General features: G+C 54.9%; 1 protein-coding gene across 1 annotated transcript; it reads left to right on the forward strand.

The window, feature by feature from the left end:
• Nucleotides 1-9,013: 9,013 nt before the first annotated feature.
• HEYL (hes related family bHLH transcription factor with YRPW motif like) lies at nt 9,014-18,303 on the forward strand. The gene is made up of 5 exons (XM_055800626.1): nt 9,014-9,407; nt 13,039-13,105; nt 13,565-13,648; nt 14,125-14,206; nt 15,660-18,303. Exons 1-5 carry the CDS (start codon nt 9,328-9,330, stop codon nt 16,325-16,327), a joined length of 981 nt encoding a protein of 326 aa, XP_055656601.1. The 5' UTR covers nt 9,014-9,327; the 3' UTR covers nt 16,328-18,303.
• The last annotated feature ends 2,113 nt before the right edge of the window (nt 18,304-20,416 follow it).

Consider the following 20,416-nt stretch of genomic DNA (forward strand, 5'->3'; position numbering starts at 1 on the left):
GAGACAGGGCCACCATCTTGGGCACTGTGGTGCTGAGGTGGGGCCACCATCTTGGGCACTGTGGTGCCGAGCCAGGGCCACCATCTTGGGCACTGTGGTGCTGAGGCGGGGTTGCCATCTTGGGCACTGCAGTGGTTGAGGCAGGGCCACCATCTTGGGCACTGTGGTGCTGAGGTGGGGCCGCCATCTTGGGCACTGTGGTGGTTGAGGTGTGGCCGCCATCTTGGGCACTGTGGTGGTTGAGGCAGGGCCACCATTTTGGGCACTGTAGTGGCTGAGGTGGGGCTGGCATCTTGGGCACTGTGGTGCCAAGGCAGGGCCACCATCTTGGGCACCGTGATAGTGAGACAGAACCGCCATCTTGGGCACTGTGGTGCTGAGGTGGGGCGGCCATTTTGGGCACCATAGTGGTTGAGGCAGGGCCACCATCTTGGACACTGTGGTGCTGAGGCGGGGCCGCCATCTTGGGCACTGTGGTGGTTGAGGTGCAGCCGCCATCTTGGGTGCGGAGGCAGGGCTGCCATTTCGAGTGCCACAGCAGGGTGGCCATCTCAGGCACCATGGCAAGGCTGCCACCTCAGACACCTGGTCACCCAGGGTGAACAGGCTGCGGGGCCACCCTGCACAGCGATGGGGGCTTTCCTGCTGGCTGTATAAACAGGCCCCTGCTTCCTTGGCGGCCGGGCGGCCTCCTCCAGGTGCGGCTGGGAATCATTAGGAGCTCTCCGCGCCGGGCTGAGTGTGGGAACTGGAAGAGAAAGCTGGAGAGAGGCCTTCTTTCATCTCCCCACTCCCTCCTCCCCCTGTGTCTGCCAAGCCTGGCTTCCTTTTGAATCCTTTAGCTTGTGCCAAGTGAGGGAGAAGGGGGGGGGGAATAAAGAGAAAAAGGGAAGAAAAAAAAAAAACCCACAGGAATGTGTCCGGGGATCTGGCTTCATTCAGGCTGCTGAGCCCTGAATACCCCAGCTCCCGCTCGGGGCTTGGGGAGCCGGAGGGAGGGAGGCCACGGCCGCCCCGCGACAGAGGCAGGGGGAAAACAAACAGGGAAGCAGCATTTGTTCGGTGGCTGTTACCACAGTGACTGACAAAGGGCTGTCTGGGAGGGGGCCACGGCCACATTCCCCCCCGCCACGGGGCTGGGGAAGGCGGGAGCGCCGGGTCAGGGCACCCCGAGTCCCGCGGGGGGAGTGAGGGCTCTCGGCGTCTGGGCAAAGCCCAGGCCACGTTTCATCCCGGCATGGGGACATGGTGCCCAGACAGACGCCCTTGTGTCGGGCCTGTCTCCCAGTACAAAGGCGACAGGGCTGCTCGCAGGGAGGGCGTGAGGGGGAGGGTGGGAGGCTTTTCTCCAGCGCTTCGGGAGGATGGGTTTTTGACTCGCGGCCAGCTTTATTCCCAGCAAATTAATAATTTCCTCTTGTGGCAACAATGTTGGCCTCTGTGTGTGTGTGTCAGTGTCTCCCACTGCCCTCCCAACCGTGTTTTCCCCCCTTCCCTGCTGTGCACGGAGGGTCCGCGCCGCTCACAGCGGACTTCCTCCATCCTTGTCCCCAGCTGGGCTTCTTCCAGCTGTGCGTAACTGTCAGAGTCGGCCCAGCTGTGACGGCCGCTGCCTCGGGAGCATCCCGGCAGGAGTGCTGGGCCCAGCTGTGAACTGATAATGCGAGTGCTGGAGGTGGCGGGGAAGCACGTTGGGTGGCGGGGAGGAAAGGCGCAGCTCCGGGAAGGAGCTCTCGGCTTCGCAGCCTCTCTGGCAGAGCACTTGGTGAAGTGGAAAAGTGAGCAGGCAAGCAAGCACGCAGGGCAGCCACCAGCACATACTTGCCTCTGTGCCTGCCTGCACAGGGTGCTGGAGACGCAGGGCAGCCGCAGGACAGACTCAGCACACCAGACAGGAGCACCGTCCACCCCAACTGCTGCAAAGCGCCTGGCACTTAATTTGGCAGTGCTATGTGTCACCCAAGAGTATTTGCATAGCTGTACACACTTGCACGAGCCCGTGTACACGTGCTTGCTGCTTCTCAGGGCACACCTCCCTGTGTGCCATGGCTGGGCTCTGCGCATGCCCCCTGCGTATTTGCTGCCATCACCCTGCAACCCCATTCCCACACCACCCTGCCTGCACAGCTCCTGGAAACACGCTGGGCTGCCTGTGTGCCCGCTGCAGCACAGATACCTCTCTCTTGTGTGGGCACACAATATAGCATACGGTATCAGGAGATCTTCTGGAAACGCAGTCCACTCCTCTGGCAGCATTGTGGTTTGTTCCTTATTTATATCCCGGGGTGGTGCCACAGGTGGGCAATTGTTCCAGCTGACAGCCTGAAAGGCAAAGAAACAAGATTTAACTTCCTGCTATTCAATTAGAGAAAGTGAGCATTCATCACCAGCTGCTGGCTGCTGGCAGGAGCAGACCCACCCACCGTGGCGGGCACAGGAAAAGCTCTTCTCGGCAGGAAAGCTGCCTGCTGCCACGGGCACCGTGGGCTCCCCGCGGGGCCCAGCTGCCAGTGCTGCTCTGCAGAGCCTCTAGGTAAGGCTGGATGCTTTCCCTCCTGTCCTGCACTGCAGTCGTTCTCTCCTGTGTTTGTTTTTGGAAAGGAGATTGCCTGTTCAAAGCAGCCACGTGGAAAGCAACAGCGCAGGTTGCGGGGGGACACTAAGCAGGGAGCAGCCGCGCAAGGAGGGAAAGGCACGAGCCTGCAGTGCTGGAGGGAACGGCAGCACCGTGGCTTCCCCCCAGGCCAGCCCCGTCGCTGCGGGTTCAGCCTCTGCCCTGAACTCTGGGCGATCCCTGACCCTGGGGCCTCTGTGGCTGAGGGTTTGCGGCTCTGGAAGCCCTTTGGACATGCACTTCCCCTCCTTTATGCTTGAAGTTTGTCTTTGAGCGAGCAGATGCCCACCGGTGTGTGGAGGGGCAGGGGATGATCCCCGTCCCTATTGAATGTGGACCGGGAGCCTTCTTGTCTCTATTTCCCCACACACATGCACGCTCCCTCATGGTATTTTCTAGCGTGCACTACCACAAGCTGCACGTCTGGCAACAAACTTGCCTCCATCTTTCTCTGCGCTGCCTTTGAACCATGCACGAAGCACCCGCTCACTGAGGCCTCATGGAAACTCCTGCAGTGCCCGGGCTGCAGTGAGGAGCCACAGGGCTTTCAGGGGCGCCCTGGAAGCTCCATGTGCTGGGAGCCCAAGGCCGTTCCTGCTCCATTTCCTTTCCTCACTCTCCCCCTCCCGAGGCCGATGCAATTGCAAAAGAGTCTCCTGCTGCCTCCTCTCCCCATCCCTTCCCCGTGCCATCTGTCCTGAGCACAGCGGCAACTTCACAGCTCCGTGCTGGTGGCGTTTCTGCTGAAGGTCCTTTTGTGCACCTTTTAGCTGGCTCTCTATTTTTAATCCTTCCGTCTCCACGGACTCAGGGTATCTTCCAAGCTGGCCGCGATCATCAGGGATACAGTTGGAATCCGTTTCGCGTTGCTGCACCAAGCCACATGCACACGTATGTGTTCAGATGCCTACACGCACGCCGGCTGCTGTGCCAGACTTCGCAGTACTGTCACTCTTCCCTGTTTGAGAAGACAGGCACCCTGTTGGGTCGGACCGAGCTGAGCACAGCACCTCGCACGAACATCGGTTATTACCCCAGACTAGGAAGGTTACACACTGCAGCCAAGACAATCAACAGCAATTAGCCCTTTTGGGAACTCGACTTGAAATGCTGCAGAGGCTTTTCTGTGCGTGCCGATTGCTCTTCCTCCGGTCCTTTGGAAGTGATGTGAGTCGGACATGCCAAACCACTGGTCATGTCTGAGCAAAACTTGGTGCCTCATGTCATTTCCATGAGGCTGGGAGGGCTCGGGGGGATGTCTGTGAATGTTAAAGGCACTTGTGTACCCAAGCAGTGAACGCACATGCTGTCATTACCTCTGCAATGCCATCTGGCCAGCAGCAATGCAGCTAGAACCAGGGCTGTGCGCAGAAGAACATTTTACAACAGAAAGCAATTAACCGAATAAAGCCCTTTTTAAAATCCAGTAATTAAAAACAGTCCCTCCCCCTTGTTTTCCTTTTAAGCTGAAAGTTGCTGTTTACTCATTTGCTTTACAAAGTGTGCCTTGTTGTGGCTTCAGAAGAAATGAAAGTTTGAAGTGGTTAGAGAAGAAAGGCTTTGGGGCTGGTGCGTTCCAGGCAGGGCGGAGGGGCAGGGGCTCTCCAGCCCGGCTTGTTTGTATTTGTTCTTGTCTACTCACAAGATCGCTAAACACACATTTAACAAGTGGTGAAACTGTCTACCAGCCTGATCTCTCCCAGGGTTCATGAGAAGAGGCCTTGGCACATTAGCATTGCTGGGGGAGGGGGAGAAAAGGCCTTTTGAAGGGTTGGTGTTTTGGGGCTGAGCGAGGGAAGGGCTCCTTGTGCAGGCCAAGTCGCAAACAAAGGCATTGTGTTCCCCGGAGCCCTGGGGACTGGCCCCGGGGGAAGGCCAGGGCCTCGCTTCACCAGCCCTGGGTTTTCCCGTCCCGCTCCTCCAGTTCCTTTAGCAGGGGTGCAGCCTCCAGATCATCCCTGTCCTTCCAGCACCCGGAGACAGGATCGGAGCTGGCATCAGCTCAGCCTGCCCCTGACAGCTGAGAGCCCAGGAGCCCACCGCAGCGTGGAGGGCTGCAGCGTTCATGCAGACCACCCTGTACCGCAGCAGCTCACCTTGTCCTCATTGCCCTCTCCAGGTCCAAAACACCAGAGAGGAGCAGACCTGTGTCCGCAGGCAGTAAGTTACTGCTGGGCTGTCCGTGTGTAGCCGCAGGGGAGCCCTGACCTCAGTTTGGGCTCCTGGACGAGCCAGTAACCCCAGCTGTCAGCAGGAATGGTGCAATATTAATTATCACTCATTGCTGCTTCTCTGTAAAGTGAGTGCCCCGTGCATTAGCATCGTTATGGGTGGGGAAACCGAGGCATATGAAGGGCAGTTGGGACTAAAACGCTGTCGTCGTCTAACGCTGACTGTCAGGATGCAGGGCTGATTCTGGAGCAGGAAGGTGATCCTGTCCCTGGCGATCCTCCAGCCCCACTGACCGGGGGATGCAGTGACAGAGCTGCCTTATGCCTGGCATTCATGGCTGCAGGTCCCAGCCCTGCCCTGGGCAGGGGGTGAGGGACACAAGCATCATCTTTATGGTGCAGAAGCTCTTGTGGAGACAGCAGCACCTCTGAGGTGTCCCAGCCCAGCAGGTGCAGCCTCATGGTGCCCCATCCCACGAGGTTTGCATGGCTGCCCAAGCTGAGCCGCATTCCTGGCCGCAGCGACAGGACCAGGCGCAGACCCGCCGCGGGGCAATAGGCGTGAGGACACAGACAGCCGTGCCAGGGCGGCGAGGGTAGTGCCGAGTTTCAGTCGTGCCCCGAGCAGATACAGGATCTGCCCTGTCCCTGCCTGGGGAAGGGTGAGGCCATAGGTTTGTGGGAAAATGTTGTTTCTCCCTCCCCTGGACTGCCCCTAGCAGTCGGCTGGGCCGGCTCTGGGTTGCGTGGGCCGGGGAAGTGGGGGGGAGTTAACAATTGTAGTTAGTGCCTCTGGCTTGGAGCGGAGCCATGGCAAACAATCCTCTCCTGGCCCTGCTCCAGATCTGACAAAACACGGAGGTGATATTGTATTCGTACCTACATGCTTTCATCCCAACTCACCTCCCGAAAGCCCTGCATGATTCTCCCGTCTGTGATGAATCCTTCTGCTTAGCCACAGAACAAGACAGGCTGTCCACAGCGCTGCAGCCAGGAATCCCGTCCAGCATCCCTGCGAGGCCTCTGCTTTTGAAATTACAGCTGTGGATCTGGCAGCCAGTGGTGGGACCTGAGGTTAGGAGGTGATGTTGACTGAAGATGTGCAGACAGGGCATTCCAGGCATGCACGGGGTTAAATCAGAGGTGTCAGTTCACGGGGAGGTAACAGATAAGTCCTGCTCCTTGCTGCCTCTGGCTTTCCAGAAGCCTTGCCCTCCCTCCCACATTCCAGCTGCTGCAGCTTTTCACAGCTGGCCGCTCTCCGGGGACATTTCCCAGGGCTGAGCAGGAGGGAGGGGAAGGAGCAGCTTGGTCCCAGCATGGGAAGCCGGGGGGGGTGGTGGTGTTGGTGGCTGGGCTGACCATCACCACCGCAGGGAACCTTGGACTGGAGCTCTTCACCCCCAGGAGCGGGCTGGCACAGGCAAATCTGGGCAATCCCAGGTTCCTGGCAGGGATCCACCCTCAGCCCTGGCCCGGAGAGTTTTTCCTGCTGCAGGGAAGGGACATCAATCTTTGCAGCTCACTTATTCCTTGGCCTCTGAAGCCGGGTAGCCAATTAGTGCTGGGTGTGATGGATGGCTTAGTCCCGTCCTCGTGACACCCATCCTCTGGAAACAGCTCCCACCGTGCAGAGGCACAGCCAGCTGCAGTGGGGGACAGCTCTTCCCAGCCTCCAGAGTCCCAGAGGGTCTCACTAGGGGTCCCAGGGTTGGGGACAGGCACTGCAGCGGTACTTGCTGAGCTCCCAGAGACCGCGCAGGAGGGGAAACAGCCGTGAACGCTGGGCCAGGGTTGATAATTCAGGGCTCAGGAGGGATTTCCGCTAATAATTCCCTGGCTGTGGCAAAGCCCGTAGGTCTCTGGGAAAGAGCAGATCGGCTCTGGGCAGAGGTTGGTCACCCGCTGTTTGTGGCTCTGTGCGTGGGGTCAGGGTTTGCCACTGCAAGAAAGTGTACCGTGGGAATAGCTTGCACCGACACTCGGTGAGAGGCAAGAAGGCGGCAGAAAACCCAATTCTGCTCTTTGAGCCCATCTCCCCTTCCCCAGCGTCGCTCCTCATCCGCAGCAGGGTAGTTCTGCCCCCTCTCTCCAACAAGACAGGGGCGATGCTCGCTGAAACCTGGCTTCCCTCGCACGCAGCTAAACCCATTTAATCCTTCCCTATCGTCTCCATTGAACCGCCTGCACGGGGTCTCGGCAGCGTCTCCACTTTGGCTGCTCCATGGCGCAGCTAATCCTGGGGTGGTTCAGATGGCCCTCGCAATCTCCGAGGGCTTGCCGGGGGCGATTATAAATGACTCTCCAGGAGCACAGGCTGGAAAACGGATCCGATTACAGGAGAAGTGGGTTTCGGGGGCCCCGCTCTGTTCATAATGAAGTGTAATCCTAGAAAAACATGTTGCCAATTACACTTCAATTGAACCCAGATAATGATGCTTAGATGAGGCCCAGAAAAGATCGAGTCTGGACAGTGAATTCCTTTCTAATGGAGAAGAAAAGTGTTCCTCTGTGGCAGGTCTGGGCTCTGCTTGGTTCAAGCTCATTGTGATATGAGCAAGAGCCTGAAATAACCAATCTCTGGATCCCATTTAAATGGTTTTATCAGTGGAAAGAGTATTAATCTCTCAAAAACACATGTTTATGGGAAGTTTAGTTTGGAGATGTATGTATTTTTAACTGAAATCCCTTTGGAAAGGGAGGAGGAGTGGGGCTCAAAATTGCTAAAATAACACATTTCTAATTCTTCTGGTTCAAAGAAACTGTTCATTTTGAAATGTGAGCTAATAACAGCTCGGATTCTTGACCGCTTTTTATAGTGAAAACAAAACATCAGAATTATAGAAACAAAGTGCTATAACCTAAAGCAACTGACTTATTTTACTGTATTTATTTTTCAGTTTACCAACACTTCTGAGACATCAGTTCTCCTCTCCAACGTGGGATGGCTGGTTCAGGTCTCTCTTGTTTTACTTTGGGAGGGAGGATGGTGTGGTTCGGTCTCAAAAAAAATGGTGATGGGGGCCGTGCCTTGCTCTGCCCCTGTGTGCTGGGCTGGGGCAGGCGTGGGTGAAGGGCAGGTGGTAGCTGCCATTTAGCTTTTACCAGAGCTGCTTGCAAGGTGCTGGGGGATTGCAGACGTCTGGGGGCTGGCGGGTGCAGTGTGGGTGAGCTGGCAGAGATGGCTGAGGCAGATAGGGAGCACCCGACCACGCGGCTGGGTGCCTCCTCACACGGAAGGCGGGCGGTGAGGTGGCTCGGCCGGCATGAGTGGTGACGGGCTGTTATCGCCGCCACGGTCTTTGCTAAAGGCTTTGGGAAACCCACGTGTTGCTAGATCTCAGCGCTGATGGTTTTTTTTCAAAATAAAAGGCATTATTTTTGTACTGCAAACCTCCACTTCAGCTCTCTCCTTCCTCCCGTCTCTCTCTCTCCCACACGCACACGTTTTTGCTGCCTTGGGGGATTTTAGCAGCACAGGGCTCTGAAAAACAGACTCCTACCTCCTTCCCGCAAGCTCAGGGAAAGCAAGATGCTCTCTAGATGGCAGCCTGCTGGTCAAAGTTTCCAGCATTATGGAATGAGACAAGAAAAAAGCAATTCATCCTAGTGTCATAAAACCTAAAGTTGGGCTTTGGTTGGTTTGTTTTACAGGGTAGGTCTCAAATGCCCTGGCAGTGCCATGAGCTGGCCCTTGAAGACGCTCCAAGGCTGTGGGAGCGTGGCAGGGGGCCGAGCTCCCAGCAGGACCACCGCGGCATGGTGCCGGGGTGCTGAACCCATCCCGACGCCTCCAAGCACGGTGCCACCGCGGCCGTCCTGGCCCTTGGCTGTGGCCACTGATTAATCCCAGTCGAGGGCCTTTTGAGCGGCGTCCTCAAACAGCACCGTGCTTCGAATAAGCTGGTTTCCATCTGAATCATAAGTCTCCAAAAGTGCCTGCGCTGCACAGAGCCGGGCAGACATGTGTGTGCGTGTGGGGCTGGATGTTGATTTTTCCCTGAAACAACTCAAGGCTTTATCAGTCCCATCTCTTTCCCACGGTTTTCTGTTGCCAGTGAGGTCACTGGTCCCTTTAAACTGGGGCTGAGGCCAATGTGCAGCGGGTGGAAGGGGGGCCGTGGGCAGGAGGGGGGGACATGAGACGGTTCACACAGACTGTTCCTTTTACAGGAAGACTTGGGATTTCGACCAGCGAGCGGGAGGAGGCGGAGGGGGGGGCCTGGGAACCTGGGAGCGCCGGCGCGGCCGCGTAATCCGTCACTCCCGGGAGATGTCTCATTAACCCATTAACCAGGGAGGTTGGGGACGTGCTGGGAGGCGAGCGAGGGAGAAGCCGGGGGTGTGAAAGGCAGAGTGCGGGCAGGGGAGGAGCCGGGCGAGGCAGGCACGCACTGGGGCCAGCTCCACAGCACTTCCCCGAGGACGGCGGGGCAGGACGGCGGTGGCCTGCGGGGCCACGCGTGGGGCAGCCTCGCCGAACCCCCCCGCCGAAGCCCCGGCGCCCCGCGGGGACGCGCCCGCCCGCTGCTGCCTGCCGGCATGAAGCGGCTCTGCGAGGAGAGCTCCTCCGACACCGAGTCGGACGGCACCATCGACGTGGGCCGGGAGGAGGAGTACAGGTGAGGGGACACGGGGGGCGCGCCCGGGGGTCCCCACGGCGGGCAGGGTTTGGGGCGTCCCTGCGGCGGGGCAGCTCGGCATCCCGCGGGGGAAAGCCCGGGCTGCAGCGGGGACCCCGGCAGCGGGTACGGGGCTGGCACGGAGCTTCTCGGGGCGCCTGGCACCCCGCTTAACCCCTTCGGGCTGCGCTGGGGCAGCCCCGGGTCGCTGCAGCGGGCCAAGCGTGGGCTGATGCTGGCCTTAGGGCTGACCCGGCCAAGTCGTAATACAAGTATTAAAGCTGTGCTACGAGCTGATCGCACTCGGGAAAATGCCTCATTAAAGGCAGCGCAGTTGCCTTCTCCTGCCAGGTGGGGAGAAGGGCAGCTCTGAGCCTCCTTGCTCGCAGGTCTCTGCACCCCGAGATGGGGCTGCCCCCCCCCCCCCCCCCCAGGAAAGGCGCCGTCAGCCGCCTGGATGCCGCTGCAGCCCCAACGATCCAAGGGCTCCCAGGGAACGTGGAAGAAATCAGGAGGTTTTGCATGAGAAACGCTTCTGCTCTGCTGATGCATTTGTAATGCACCAGCTGGGGCTTTGATCTTTATTAAAGAGGGAGCCCGTGCAGCCTGGCCGGCCGAGGGTGCCCTGCTGTAAGCGCGCACTTTCAGTTCGCAGGCTCCATCCCATTGCCGCTGAGCTGCAGTTTGGGCTCTGGGGCTTTGGTGCTTGGTGAAATAGTGAGGCCAGAACCTCTGCGTGGTTCCCCAGGCAATGTCCTCAGGCCTCGCTGCGCTTGCCTGGGCTGCGGCTCTGCTGGCAAAGGGCATCCCAGCCACCACTGGAAGCCTGGGTTCCCGTGCTGTGTCAGCCGTTCCCGGGCATGCCCGGGCTCTGAGCGTGCAGACGGCGCTGGGGGTGAAGGAAGAGCTCTGTTATTTGTTCTCATCCAAAAATCAGCTGGTTTTGAACTTCTGTTTTCGGTAGCCAAGTGTCCCCCCTCCCTGCACATCCAGTTAGGCCCCAGATTAACTCATTCCCGTTTGCTGCTTGGTATCCTGCGTGGAGAAGTCCCCAGTGCCATGCTCAGGTTCTTGTGGGACTAAATTAATGAGTCTGCCTCTCACCGATATGGTCGCAGCAGAGTCGGGCATGTCCAACAAGTAATGTCCCGCACAACAAGTTCACTGACCCCCATAGGCAGTTTCCAAGCGCATCAATATTTAACCTGCTTTCCTGCTACACGTGGAATATATCCCACCTCTTTACATCAGTGCAGCGTGCTGAGTCTATAGTGCCCCGATGGATGAAATAGAGGAATTGTCATATTTTATTTCAGCAAACAGTAACAATGGATTTTTGGTCTCTCTCTGGTGCTGCTAATGTGTTTGTCTTCTCAAGCCAGTTGTAGAACCAGGTAGTGCTGTGATCTGGTGATATTTGTATACATGTATATTGTTGCTCATGTCACACAAACACATGGTCAAAGAGCTGGTCCTGTCCTGTTTACACCCCAAGTAGTGCAGCATGGGACGCTGGCGGATCCAGCAAAATAAAACACTTCCAGGTGGGGAGCAAGGTGGAGCAATTAGGGCTGAGAGAGGCAGTCAGGCTGTCTGGCCGGGGTTCCCAGCCCATTACCCATCGGTCGGTCGAGTGGTTTGGGCAAACCAGTTCCCCTGTAGAGTGGGGATGAGTCACTCTGGGTGTGAGACTTGGTTCAGCGTGTGGGGTGAGCTTAGACTCTGGGGTCACTGCAGAAGTGCAAGATACTGCTTGGTTTTGTTAGTTGGTTGGTTTGTTTGCTTTTTGTTTTGAATAAAGAGCCAAAGTTACGCTGTAAATTATAAAATCAAGCAAAGAGCAACGCAGAAATTTTAATCATCTGAGAATATAGTTATGGTATCTTTTATGTGGTTTGAATCTGTCAAACATATTTTTAAAACATATTTGGAGTAAGTAGGTCTTTATATCCACATCTGGAAGTGTAGCTCACAAAGAGCAATGCGCTCAAACAGCTCTGCAAAAGGACTTTCAAAGTTGAGTGTTACAGGCTTCTTGAGCGGGTACTCCGCATTCCTGGGCTGCCAGGTGAATTCAGTACCGCAGCATCTGTGCAGAGCCCATTTTCACATCATACGTGCTCATTGCATGTGTGTTTATGTATACTGGCAACGCATGTTCATACTTGCGAAGCCAGCCGGCACCTATGCCCAGAGAAAGCCCACCCAGCAGACATTCAAATAGGGTACCTGTATGGAGATGAGTGGAGCAGTCAGTGGAAGAACGTGTTATTTTGTCTGATTGTGTAAAACCACTTCTGAAAGCACCTCACTTGGGCCTAACAAAATGTATTTTTAATAGGCTGCGTTTGGTCTAGTTTTTGGCTTGCTGTGCAGACAGCACTGTCTCTGCAGAAACATCTTTAACAGACTGCTATTAAAATGCTTCGTCAAACTGAAAAATATTTTGATTTGATGGAGTGAACCCAAATGCCCCTTTCCTGATTTATATGTTTTACATGGTCTCTGAATCCCTCCAGAGTGCTGCGCTGGCCGGGGTTGCAGACTGCTGCCTTGCTTGTGTGTTAACATCCTTGCCCCGAGTTCCGTAAGGCGCAGAAGCAGCCCTGAGCCAGTCCCACTTTCCAGAGGGAGGAAACCCTGCTCGGGGGAGGTGGAAGGTGGCCCAGCCGGCCTCCCCCCAGGCAGAGGGGTTTTGCTCCAAGGAGTTTCCCACGCCCAGTTATCCATCCTTATGGAGGCTTCATGTCCGTGGGGACCTAAGGATTGAACTTCGCCTCCCTGTGCATGCCTAGTGCTGACCTTTGGTGTCTTTAGCCTCACCCGTGCCCATCAGGCACGGGATGGTTTGTGGGGCCCTTCTTAGCCTGTCCCTGCTGTGTCACTTGTCCCTTGAGCAGAGCTGGTCCCTGGGGCTGTTGGCCAGCAGGCACGTTCCCTGCTCCGTCACCTCCTGCCAGGTGTTCCCCCTGCCCAGGTCCTGGCCCCTCTCTGTCTGGTTCAGGGGTGTCCGTGCATTCAGAATATTGTGGCCCACCCCAAAAATTGTGGTTTGCAAAGTGACTCTCCAGGAAGCCCTCTGAAACCACATCAACGCTGCCGGTAGCCTCACCCTGAGGAGCAGCCAGCCCTTTGCTGCCGCCCTGGGTGGGAGCTCAGATACATGCTCATGCTATCACAGCTCCGAGATGCAAAGCCCTGCAGACAGGGCAGGCTTAGACATGAGAGCCGGGAGGTTCACACATGGAGAAAAAAAAAAAAAAAAAAAAAAAGGCCATGACTCCAGAGCTCAGAACGCTGCTTTTCCAGCCCCGTGGAGGTGCCAGCACGGGCTGAGATTGAAGGAGACGTGCCTGGTAGCGGATGGATGGTTTAGTGCAGATTTCTGCAGGCTGGTGGGAGCCTCTTGGAGGGGAGAGTGGGATTCAAGTCTGTGCTTGGCTCCCCATCCCCAATTCCTGAGCTCTGTGTTGTGGGTAAAAATGAGATGGGAACCACAGAAGACATTTTTCGGGGAGGGTGGGACGACGACACGACATGACTGCAGATGGCAAACGTGTGTAAAGCATATGTGCAATGGAGGTTTCTCTCCAGCTAGTGCAAGAAATTATTCTCTCTTCTTCCTTTCCAGCCATGTTTCCAGGTCTGTGTCTCCCACTACGACATCTCAGATACAAGCCAGGAAGAAGAGGAGAGGGGTAAGTCTCGTTTACATTGACTAGGATGGCTGTGCTCTGTCTCCCTGGGGGGTCAGGCTGGTCCTGGCTGTGTGCTGGGGCTCCCTGTGACATCCCCCGTGTGCAGTGGGATGCTGTTGGCACATCCTTGCTGTGGGGACACTGTGCAAAATCGACTTTACACCATTCCCTCCTCCATCTCCTGCAGAACTCTCCCCACAGCTAATTGGAGATTTTTTGCAGAGGTTTGGCCTCAAGTCTGGCGGAAAGGGGTGGAGGAGAGAGTGGCTTCACCTGGGGTTATCACACCAGTCAGTTAATGTTTCATTGCTGAGCTTTTGCACCCAAAACATTTACTTATGTGGCCCCGTTCAAAGCACCTCTCTCAGCCTGGCATAGCTGTTAATAAGGGCTTTAGACCCATGAGCTGTGGCTGTAAATGATCATGGTTTCTTCTCTCCACTTGGAAATCTCCTGCAGATCATCGAGAAGCGGCGCCGTGACCGTATCAACAGCAGCCTCTCTGAACTGCGGCGCCTGGTGCCCACCGCCTTCGAGAAGCAGGTGTGTACATCCATGATTTCCAGCCATCCTCCCGTGTGGGCTGTGTTTCATCAGTGTTAAGGGTAGAGCCCTCAGAATAAGAAAGTCTGGAGCAATGCTATGTCTTTCTTATCATCATCACTTCAGGGAGTAAGTAGGTGGTGAAACTGGGTGGTAAAACAATATTAACAAATATTTAGGAGCCCTGGGGAGGATAAATTCAGTCCAGAAAGTGTTTTGCAAGATGTGGAGATGCACAGAAATGGGGATTTTCAATTTGCACTGGGGCATCTTGGGAAGGAGTTCCTTTTTCTACTCACTTGATGTAAAAACCAGAGCCAATGCCCTGGATGGACGTCCTGCTCCAATCTGAGCATTCCTGGGCTTCAGAAAGGTTTTGGGGAGGGGGTCATTGAGCAAAATGCAGCTCCTGAGAGGCACAAAGCCCTAGACCATAAAATGATGAAATGCTTTTTTTTCCTGCTCCCAACACGCAGGGGTCTTCCAAGCTGGAGAAGGCAGAAATTCTACAAATGACAGTAGATCACTTAAAAATGCTTCATGCCACTGGAGGAACAGGTAAGAACTGCTCTTATAAGCATACGGGTGAGGTGAAAACCTGGAAGGAAAATTCCCCATCAGCCTCAGCAGCAAGCAATGTCTTGATGCTGGTGTGCCTTGCTGACACCAGCCGGCACCAACGAATGCTGCCCTCTGCTTCCCAAGGGAAATATTTTTTGCGGGAGAGCAGATGAACGTTTCCTGCCCTCTTGTTTTTCATATGGGTCAGCATCTCTGCATCCATTTGGCAGACTGGGGTATGTGGGACGGCAAGTCCCACAGACCCACAAGGATGGCGCCGCTGTCATTGTCACACAGCCTGCTAAAAGCTGTTCAGCCAGAGACATGCTTAGTCCTGCTCAGAAATGGGAGCCTGTTTCCAGAAAAAAACACGATATTAAACTCTTTACCTCCTCCCTGGGATACATTTCTTGCAGAGAATGAATTCTGCATGGGGACTCTGCAAATAAACAAGGCTTTTTTCCTTTTCTGTTCTTTTTTTTTTTGGTGTCTCTTGGTTGTTATGAGAGAGGGAGCCCTGTACAAAATTCAACAAAGGTCTTATTTGTACTGAGACCTCAGTACAGACCCTCTGTCCTGTTACAGTTAACAGGATGGAGATCACAGCTCCAGTAGAGAAGCCTCTGGCTTGCTTACCACCCGTTTTTGGCTTGCTGGGGACACTGCTGGCATCCAGGCTTCAGTTCAGAGCTGTAACTTGGTCTGGAACATTTGTTTAGATATTCAGTTTGACTGCACTGCAACAAAGGGCTGTATTGTCACAAAAGACCCCATCAAGCAAAGTGGTCCACTGTTTCACTGTGCTGTGACATTCTCTGCTTTAGTGCTTATCGTCTCATGAAGCTGCAAGTAGGGAGCAGAAGCCTAAAAATCAGCCGTCGGTTGCATTTTATCTTGTTGATTTCTGTGGCTTCAGGCTTTCTTGGCCCAGCGGTTTTGGTTCTGGCACTGTCCTGTGTCCTTCAGCCAGACATCTGTTTAAATGAAGTATAAAGATTGGGACTCAGGCAGAGGAAAATGGTCCTAAGCTGCACGTTGAGGAGACAGTGTCCCACTGTTCTGCAAGACTGGGGATGGTCCATTTTGCAAATAGGGACCCAGTGCCCATCTAGCCTACAGTTATGTCTCCAGCAGCAACAACTGAGTCCAATAGGAAAAATTTTCTCCATCCTGAGCACAGTTAATGAAACCTCTTACTCGTCTCACATTCTGGAGTAAGAGGCTTCATGACCCTGGCAGTTTTATCCCGATGAGATAACCACAGATGCTATTCTCATGCACACAAACGTCCAGTCCTTTTGGACACCCACTTGGCTGTCTGCTTCAGTAATATCACATAGCAGCAAAGTGTCTCAAGTGAAACACACAGTGCATTAGAGAGGGTAGTGAAATCAAAGCACATTCCTGAGCTCTGCACGGACTTAGCGTCACCCGTGTCCTCTCCCTACAGGCTTCTTAGATGCTCGAGCTCTGGCCGTGGATTACAGGAGTATCGGCTTCCGTGAATGTCTCACTGAAGTTGTCAGGTACCTGGGCATCCTTGAGGGCCAAAATGCTGCCGACCCCATCCGGCTGCGACTCCTCTCGCACCTGAATAATTATGTGGCAGAAATGGAGCCTTCGCCTGTGGCCACTTCCCTCCTGCCCATCCAGACGTGGCCGTGGTCCTTCCTCCACAGCGCTGCTGGCCCCGTGCAAATCCCCAGGAGGGAGGCTGCTCCCGCTCCAGTTGTTTTGACTGCATCTTCCCTGGCTTACCCAAGCCCCGCTGTGAGGCCAGCCCCACTTCGCCGTGTCCCCAGCGACATGCTGCCATCCCGCCGAAGCTTCCTGGCCAGCAGGATGGCCTCTTCCAGCCGGAGGGCCCGAGGTGCGGGCTCATCTACAGCTGTAGCAGCCGTGCCCAGGATGCCGTCGCCAGCAGGTGTATTGAGAGAGGGCTCGTCCAAGAGCAGCCAAATCGCAACATTCCTTTTCTCACCAGCCTCTGCCGGCATCCCTGTTCCACCAGTTTACACGGCGCCTCCTGCCTTGGGTGCTGCCGCGCAGGGACCCGGGATCAGGGTTGGGACATCCAGGATCTGCCGCTCTTGGGCGACTGAAATTGGGGCTTTCTGACCCTCCCCTGCCCTTCGGAGAAATGAATTCTTCAGCACTCATTGCCCACAGGCCTAAGAACAAACTCAGCTGAAAAGGCATCTTTCCTGCTTTGCAGAAGCCAAGGATCCATAAAGAATATTCTCTTTACTCTTCCCTCCCTCCTCACACTGCCTTCCTTGCCTCACCATCACACGTCCTCTCCCTCATGATGCCTGCAAACGTAAATCACATCCAGTTCGATGCACTTGTCTGCACGTGGCTGTGCTCCAGATCCTTCTGGCTACGAGGGAGGGGGCAAACGCAGATCCCAACCCTCTTCCTCCTCCAGCAAACCCCTCTGCAGAGCTCAGTGTTGCTCTCCTTTGGAAAACAGCCAGCCTTGAAATACTGTCTTACTTCCTTGGGGAGTCAGAGCTGCCAGACAGACTTGCTCACGCTGATTCCCTGCGATGCGTCCCTCAGCTGCAGCACCTAATTTTGGTGTGGTGGGATGGATGCAGCTCACCCCCCCTCTCCAGCACTGCTGGCACCCAGCAGGGCAGGCTAGAGCCCCCCCAGCTCCCTTAGCGAACTGGCTGCCTGCTAATCCCTGTGCTTACCTCGCCGCATTACCAGCTTTTCCCACTTATGTGCCCTTAAGGTGGAGTGAGGCAACAGCTTAACAGAGCTCGTTCCCACAGCTGAGCTGAAATACTGCTGTGTCTGCGGGGGCTGTGCTGGGTCCCTGCACAAACCATGCAGGAGCAGCCGGCCGGGCCGCCTGGGCGGAGGGAGGCTTCTGCAGCCCTTGCTCCGCACTGAGGTGTGAAGAGGCGAGACAGAGGATTTCAAAGGGATGTCTGTCACGGAGGGGAAGGCTCTGACAGCCAAAGTGAGAAGAAAAGGCCTTTCCCTCTGCCAGTCTCCCTGCTGGAGCCGTCTCTCCATCCCCTGCTGAACAGCCGTGACTGCAAAGGGGGGGAAATGGGTCAGACCAGCCTGCGTTTGAAGTGCCTCCCTCGTTCTCTCTTTGCCCTGCATCCCTCACCCTCTCCTCCCAAAACGTCTCTGTTTTCTTTCTTCAGCACCATGTTTTGGTCTCACGTTGCTCATCCCTCTCCCTGGGCTGGGACCAAAACCCACTGAGGTTTCACCACAGACCTTGGCAAGCTCTGGGTCTGTACTTGTCCTGATTCCTTAGAGCTTATTCTGCCTTGGCCTGCGTGCCCGTAGATAACTGACGCAGCAGATATGCCTCTGCTCCTCCAGCTGCCCTCCCTTCCTCTTTTCTTCGGGCAGAAAGGAAGAGAAACTTGAAGCTTTCAAGCCACCCTGCTCCCGTGCCACATCTCTAACTCCCATGGTGGCCAGGGCAGGGTCTTCTAGTGCTCCCCCTCATCTGAACAGCCCCTGCTCCCTGCATCTGTGCCTTGACTCGCTGGGATACGCATGCAGAATAGCCTGGACCCAGTTGCCTGCCCGCCCCAAGGAGTCTCACCCACATCTACAGCACTGTGACGTGAAAAGAGAGAAAAGTGTGGAAAGGTCAGTGCAAAGAGAGGTAAAAAAGAGGAGGAAGATCTCTCTTGAATGGGAGAGCCTCTCCCCACGCCTCAGGTCAAATGCACAGCTGGTTAGACTGTGTGGATGAGCTGGTGTTTGTGTTCCTACAGATTGTATCTGCCATGTGCATGTCAATGTATGTATCTGCTATTGTTTTGAAAGTTCGTCCCTCCCAGTTGTTTTGATGAAAGTCATTGCACTTAACACACAGAAATGCCTCCGCTACTTCTCCTCACCCTTGTCCTGAAGTGCTAGAATCAGCCAGGAACAACATATTCCGTTTTAATGAGGTCAGAGGAGCTCCTCACCGGACCCTGGTTGTTCCTGTGGCTGGTCAGCACGCTAGAGCTCACAGCAAGTAGCCTGGCCTCACTTTACACTGTGCAGAGCTGTTAGATTCACGAGCTGTGACATCCAGCAAAGGTGTCAAATAAAGTCTTTCAAACCCCTGTCCTGGTTGTGAAATGTAGTGTTGATGTGAATCTGTGCTGCTAATCCAGCCTGCTTGGACAACTGCAAGTTTTGCAGCAGGTGAGCTTTTGCTCCTGAAAAGCTTAAAGAGAGGTAAGACGTAGCTTGTAAGGTAACTTCTCCGTGCTGGTCATTTTATAGGCGTCCTCTTGGTAACTAGTCCCATGACTTTCTACTTTGCAAACCACTGTGTGCTTCAAAATCAGCCAGACAGTCAGCAGCGCTTGCCCTGAGATTGGCAGTAATCCGTGACTTGAGAACAAATAATTTTATTTAGCTATCGGCATCTACAAAAATGTCAGGGAACAAACTGGGTTCAGCAGAGCCTTGCAGCCAGGCGCCGAGGGCTCACCTCGGTCTCCTGACCCTTTGCAGGCAGGACCAGAATAACCCCTGCTGCATCTTGCTGTTGGGAAACACTTTGGACTAAACAAAGAGCCACAGCTGAGAGCTTGTCTCTGTTTTGAGGAAAGGACCAGTAAATGATCCTTCTCGTGAAAGATGCTGGGAGAATTTTCTAGGGAATGGTGGGAATTCAACTTCCTTTCCCATAACTCCTCCTCGCTCCAAAATACTTTTCAAAACCGCCCATAAATCCCTGCCTTAAGTGCTGTGTTGGGAATTGCTGGAAGGGAGCAACTGCAGCTGTGATGGAGTAACACAGCATCCGTCTGGAAGCGCAGAGAAACTTCAAGAGCAATAATAGGGCTATTGATGACGGGTCGTCCCGCTGGTGCCTGGGATGCCCTGACCCGGCTGGAGGCGGCGGTGGGAGCTCAGTGCTCTGCTGTGGCCTTGGACAGCAAGAGGAACCAAATTACCCTCTGTGGGAGGCAGGCATACAAACCAGCCCCACGGGCTATAGTGTTAAAACAAAACAGAGACAGTGAAAAAAACCAACCCACTTCCTGATCTCTGCTGATCAAACGGGAGCCAGAGCGGGTGGGAGGGCATCAGTTCAGGCCCGTGGGGTTTTCTCCCCACAGCAACATGGTGATTAGAGCAGTAGCCCGGGACTGGAGCTTCGTTTTTTTTCCCAGGGTTTTCTTTAGCCTGAATGTCTCCTCTAAAACATCTTGGCAACTTTTGATCTACCCTATAGGGGAAATCCCCGAACTCTTCACGCACTCTCTTCATCCTTGTTCTTCAGGCAAAAGAACATAATGAAGAGGTCTATGGGAATGCGTGGGCTGTGTTCAGTGCAGTCCGGCTGGGGTTGCTCGGTGGCATACAGCGGTGTTAAACGCTGGTCCAGTTGTGACAATGGCGAGGCTGGAAGGAAACAGGGTCCTGATAAACAAGCTTTTGCTGCTACTTGCAGGGGACAAAGCTGCTTCCAGGCTGCGGGAGATTAGATGTGCAGCAGGTGCTCTAGCGGCGAGCGAGTCCTGCTCTCCCAAATTCCTCTGCATGAAAAACGTTGCTTATCTCAGTTCTGCTATTGCCTGCCCTGGGTGAAATGCTCTCCCTCCTGCGTGTCTGGGTTTTTCTCCTTGTGGAGCAATCACGTCCTGCCCTCTGCTGGTAAAATCCCAAAGCTAAGGAGGAGAAATCATAAACCAGGGTCAGCATTTGGTTGAAAACTTGCCGTCTGTGTTGAAAAATGGATGATCTTTTATAACGACCAGACACTGAGATACCACTCACACGTGGTAGTAGAGTGGCTTGGGAGGCCCTCGCACCAGTGTCATCGATGGGGATGGACCGGTGAGATGAAGACGTTAAAAGGTGTAACCTTTGCTCCAGGCACTGCAGAACGTCTTGAGAGGGCAAACTGGGAGGATCCCGGGCATCGTTGGTCACCAGGAGCAGCTGCAGGAGGAGTGTGTTGAGGGTACCAAAAGCAGTGGGGTCCCTGGGGCGGTTTTGGGCCCTCATGGGCAGAGGGTACCTCCAGCCCCTCAGTTTGTGTCAGGAGCGAAAAGGACAGAGGAGGACACAGGACTCCAGATGTCTACATGGCATCCCCTGGGAGGAGACGCACATGTCAATAAATATATTTCAAATAAAAGCCATTCTCAGTGTAGCCACAGAGGCTGCTTGCAGCCAAAGGGTGTTTTATGCGGAAACATGTTCTTTGAGCTCTGCTGTGTT

The sequence above is a fragment of the Falco peregrinus genome, chromosome 3 (assembly GCF_023634155.1).
Source record: "Falco peregrinus isolate bFalPer1 chromosome 3, bFalPer1.pri, whole genome shotgun sequence".
In the NCBI taxonomy this organism is placed as follows: domain Eukaryota; kingdom Metazoa; phylum Chordata; class Aves; order Falconiformes; family Falconidae; genus Falco; species Falco peregrinus.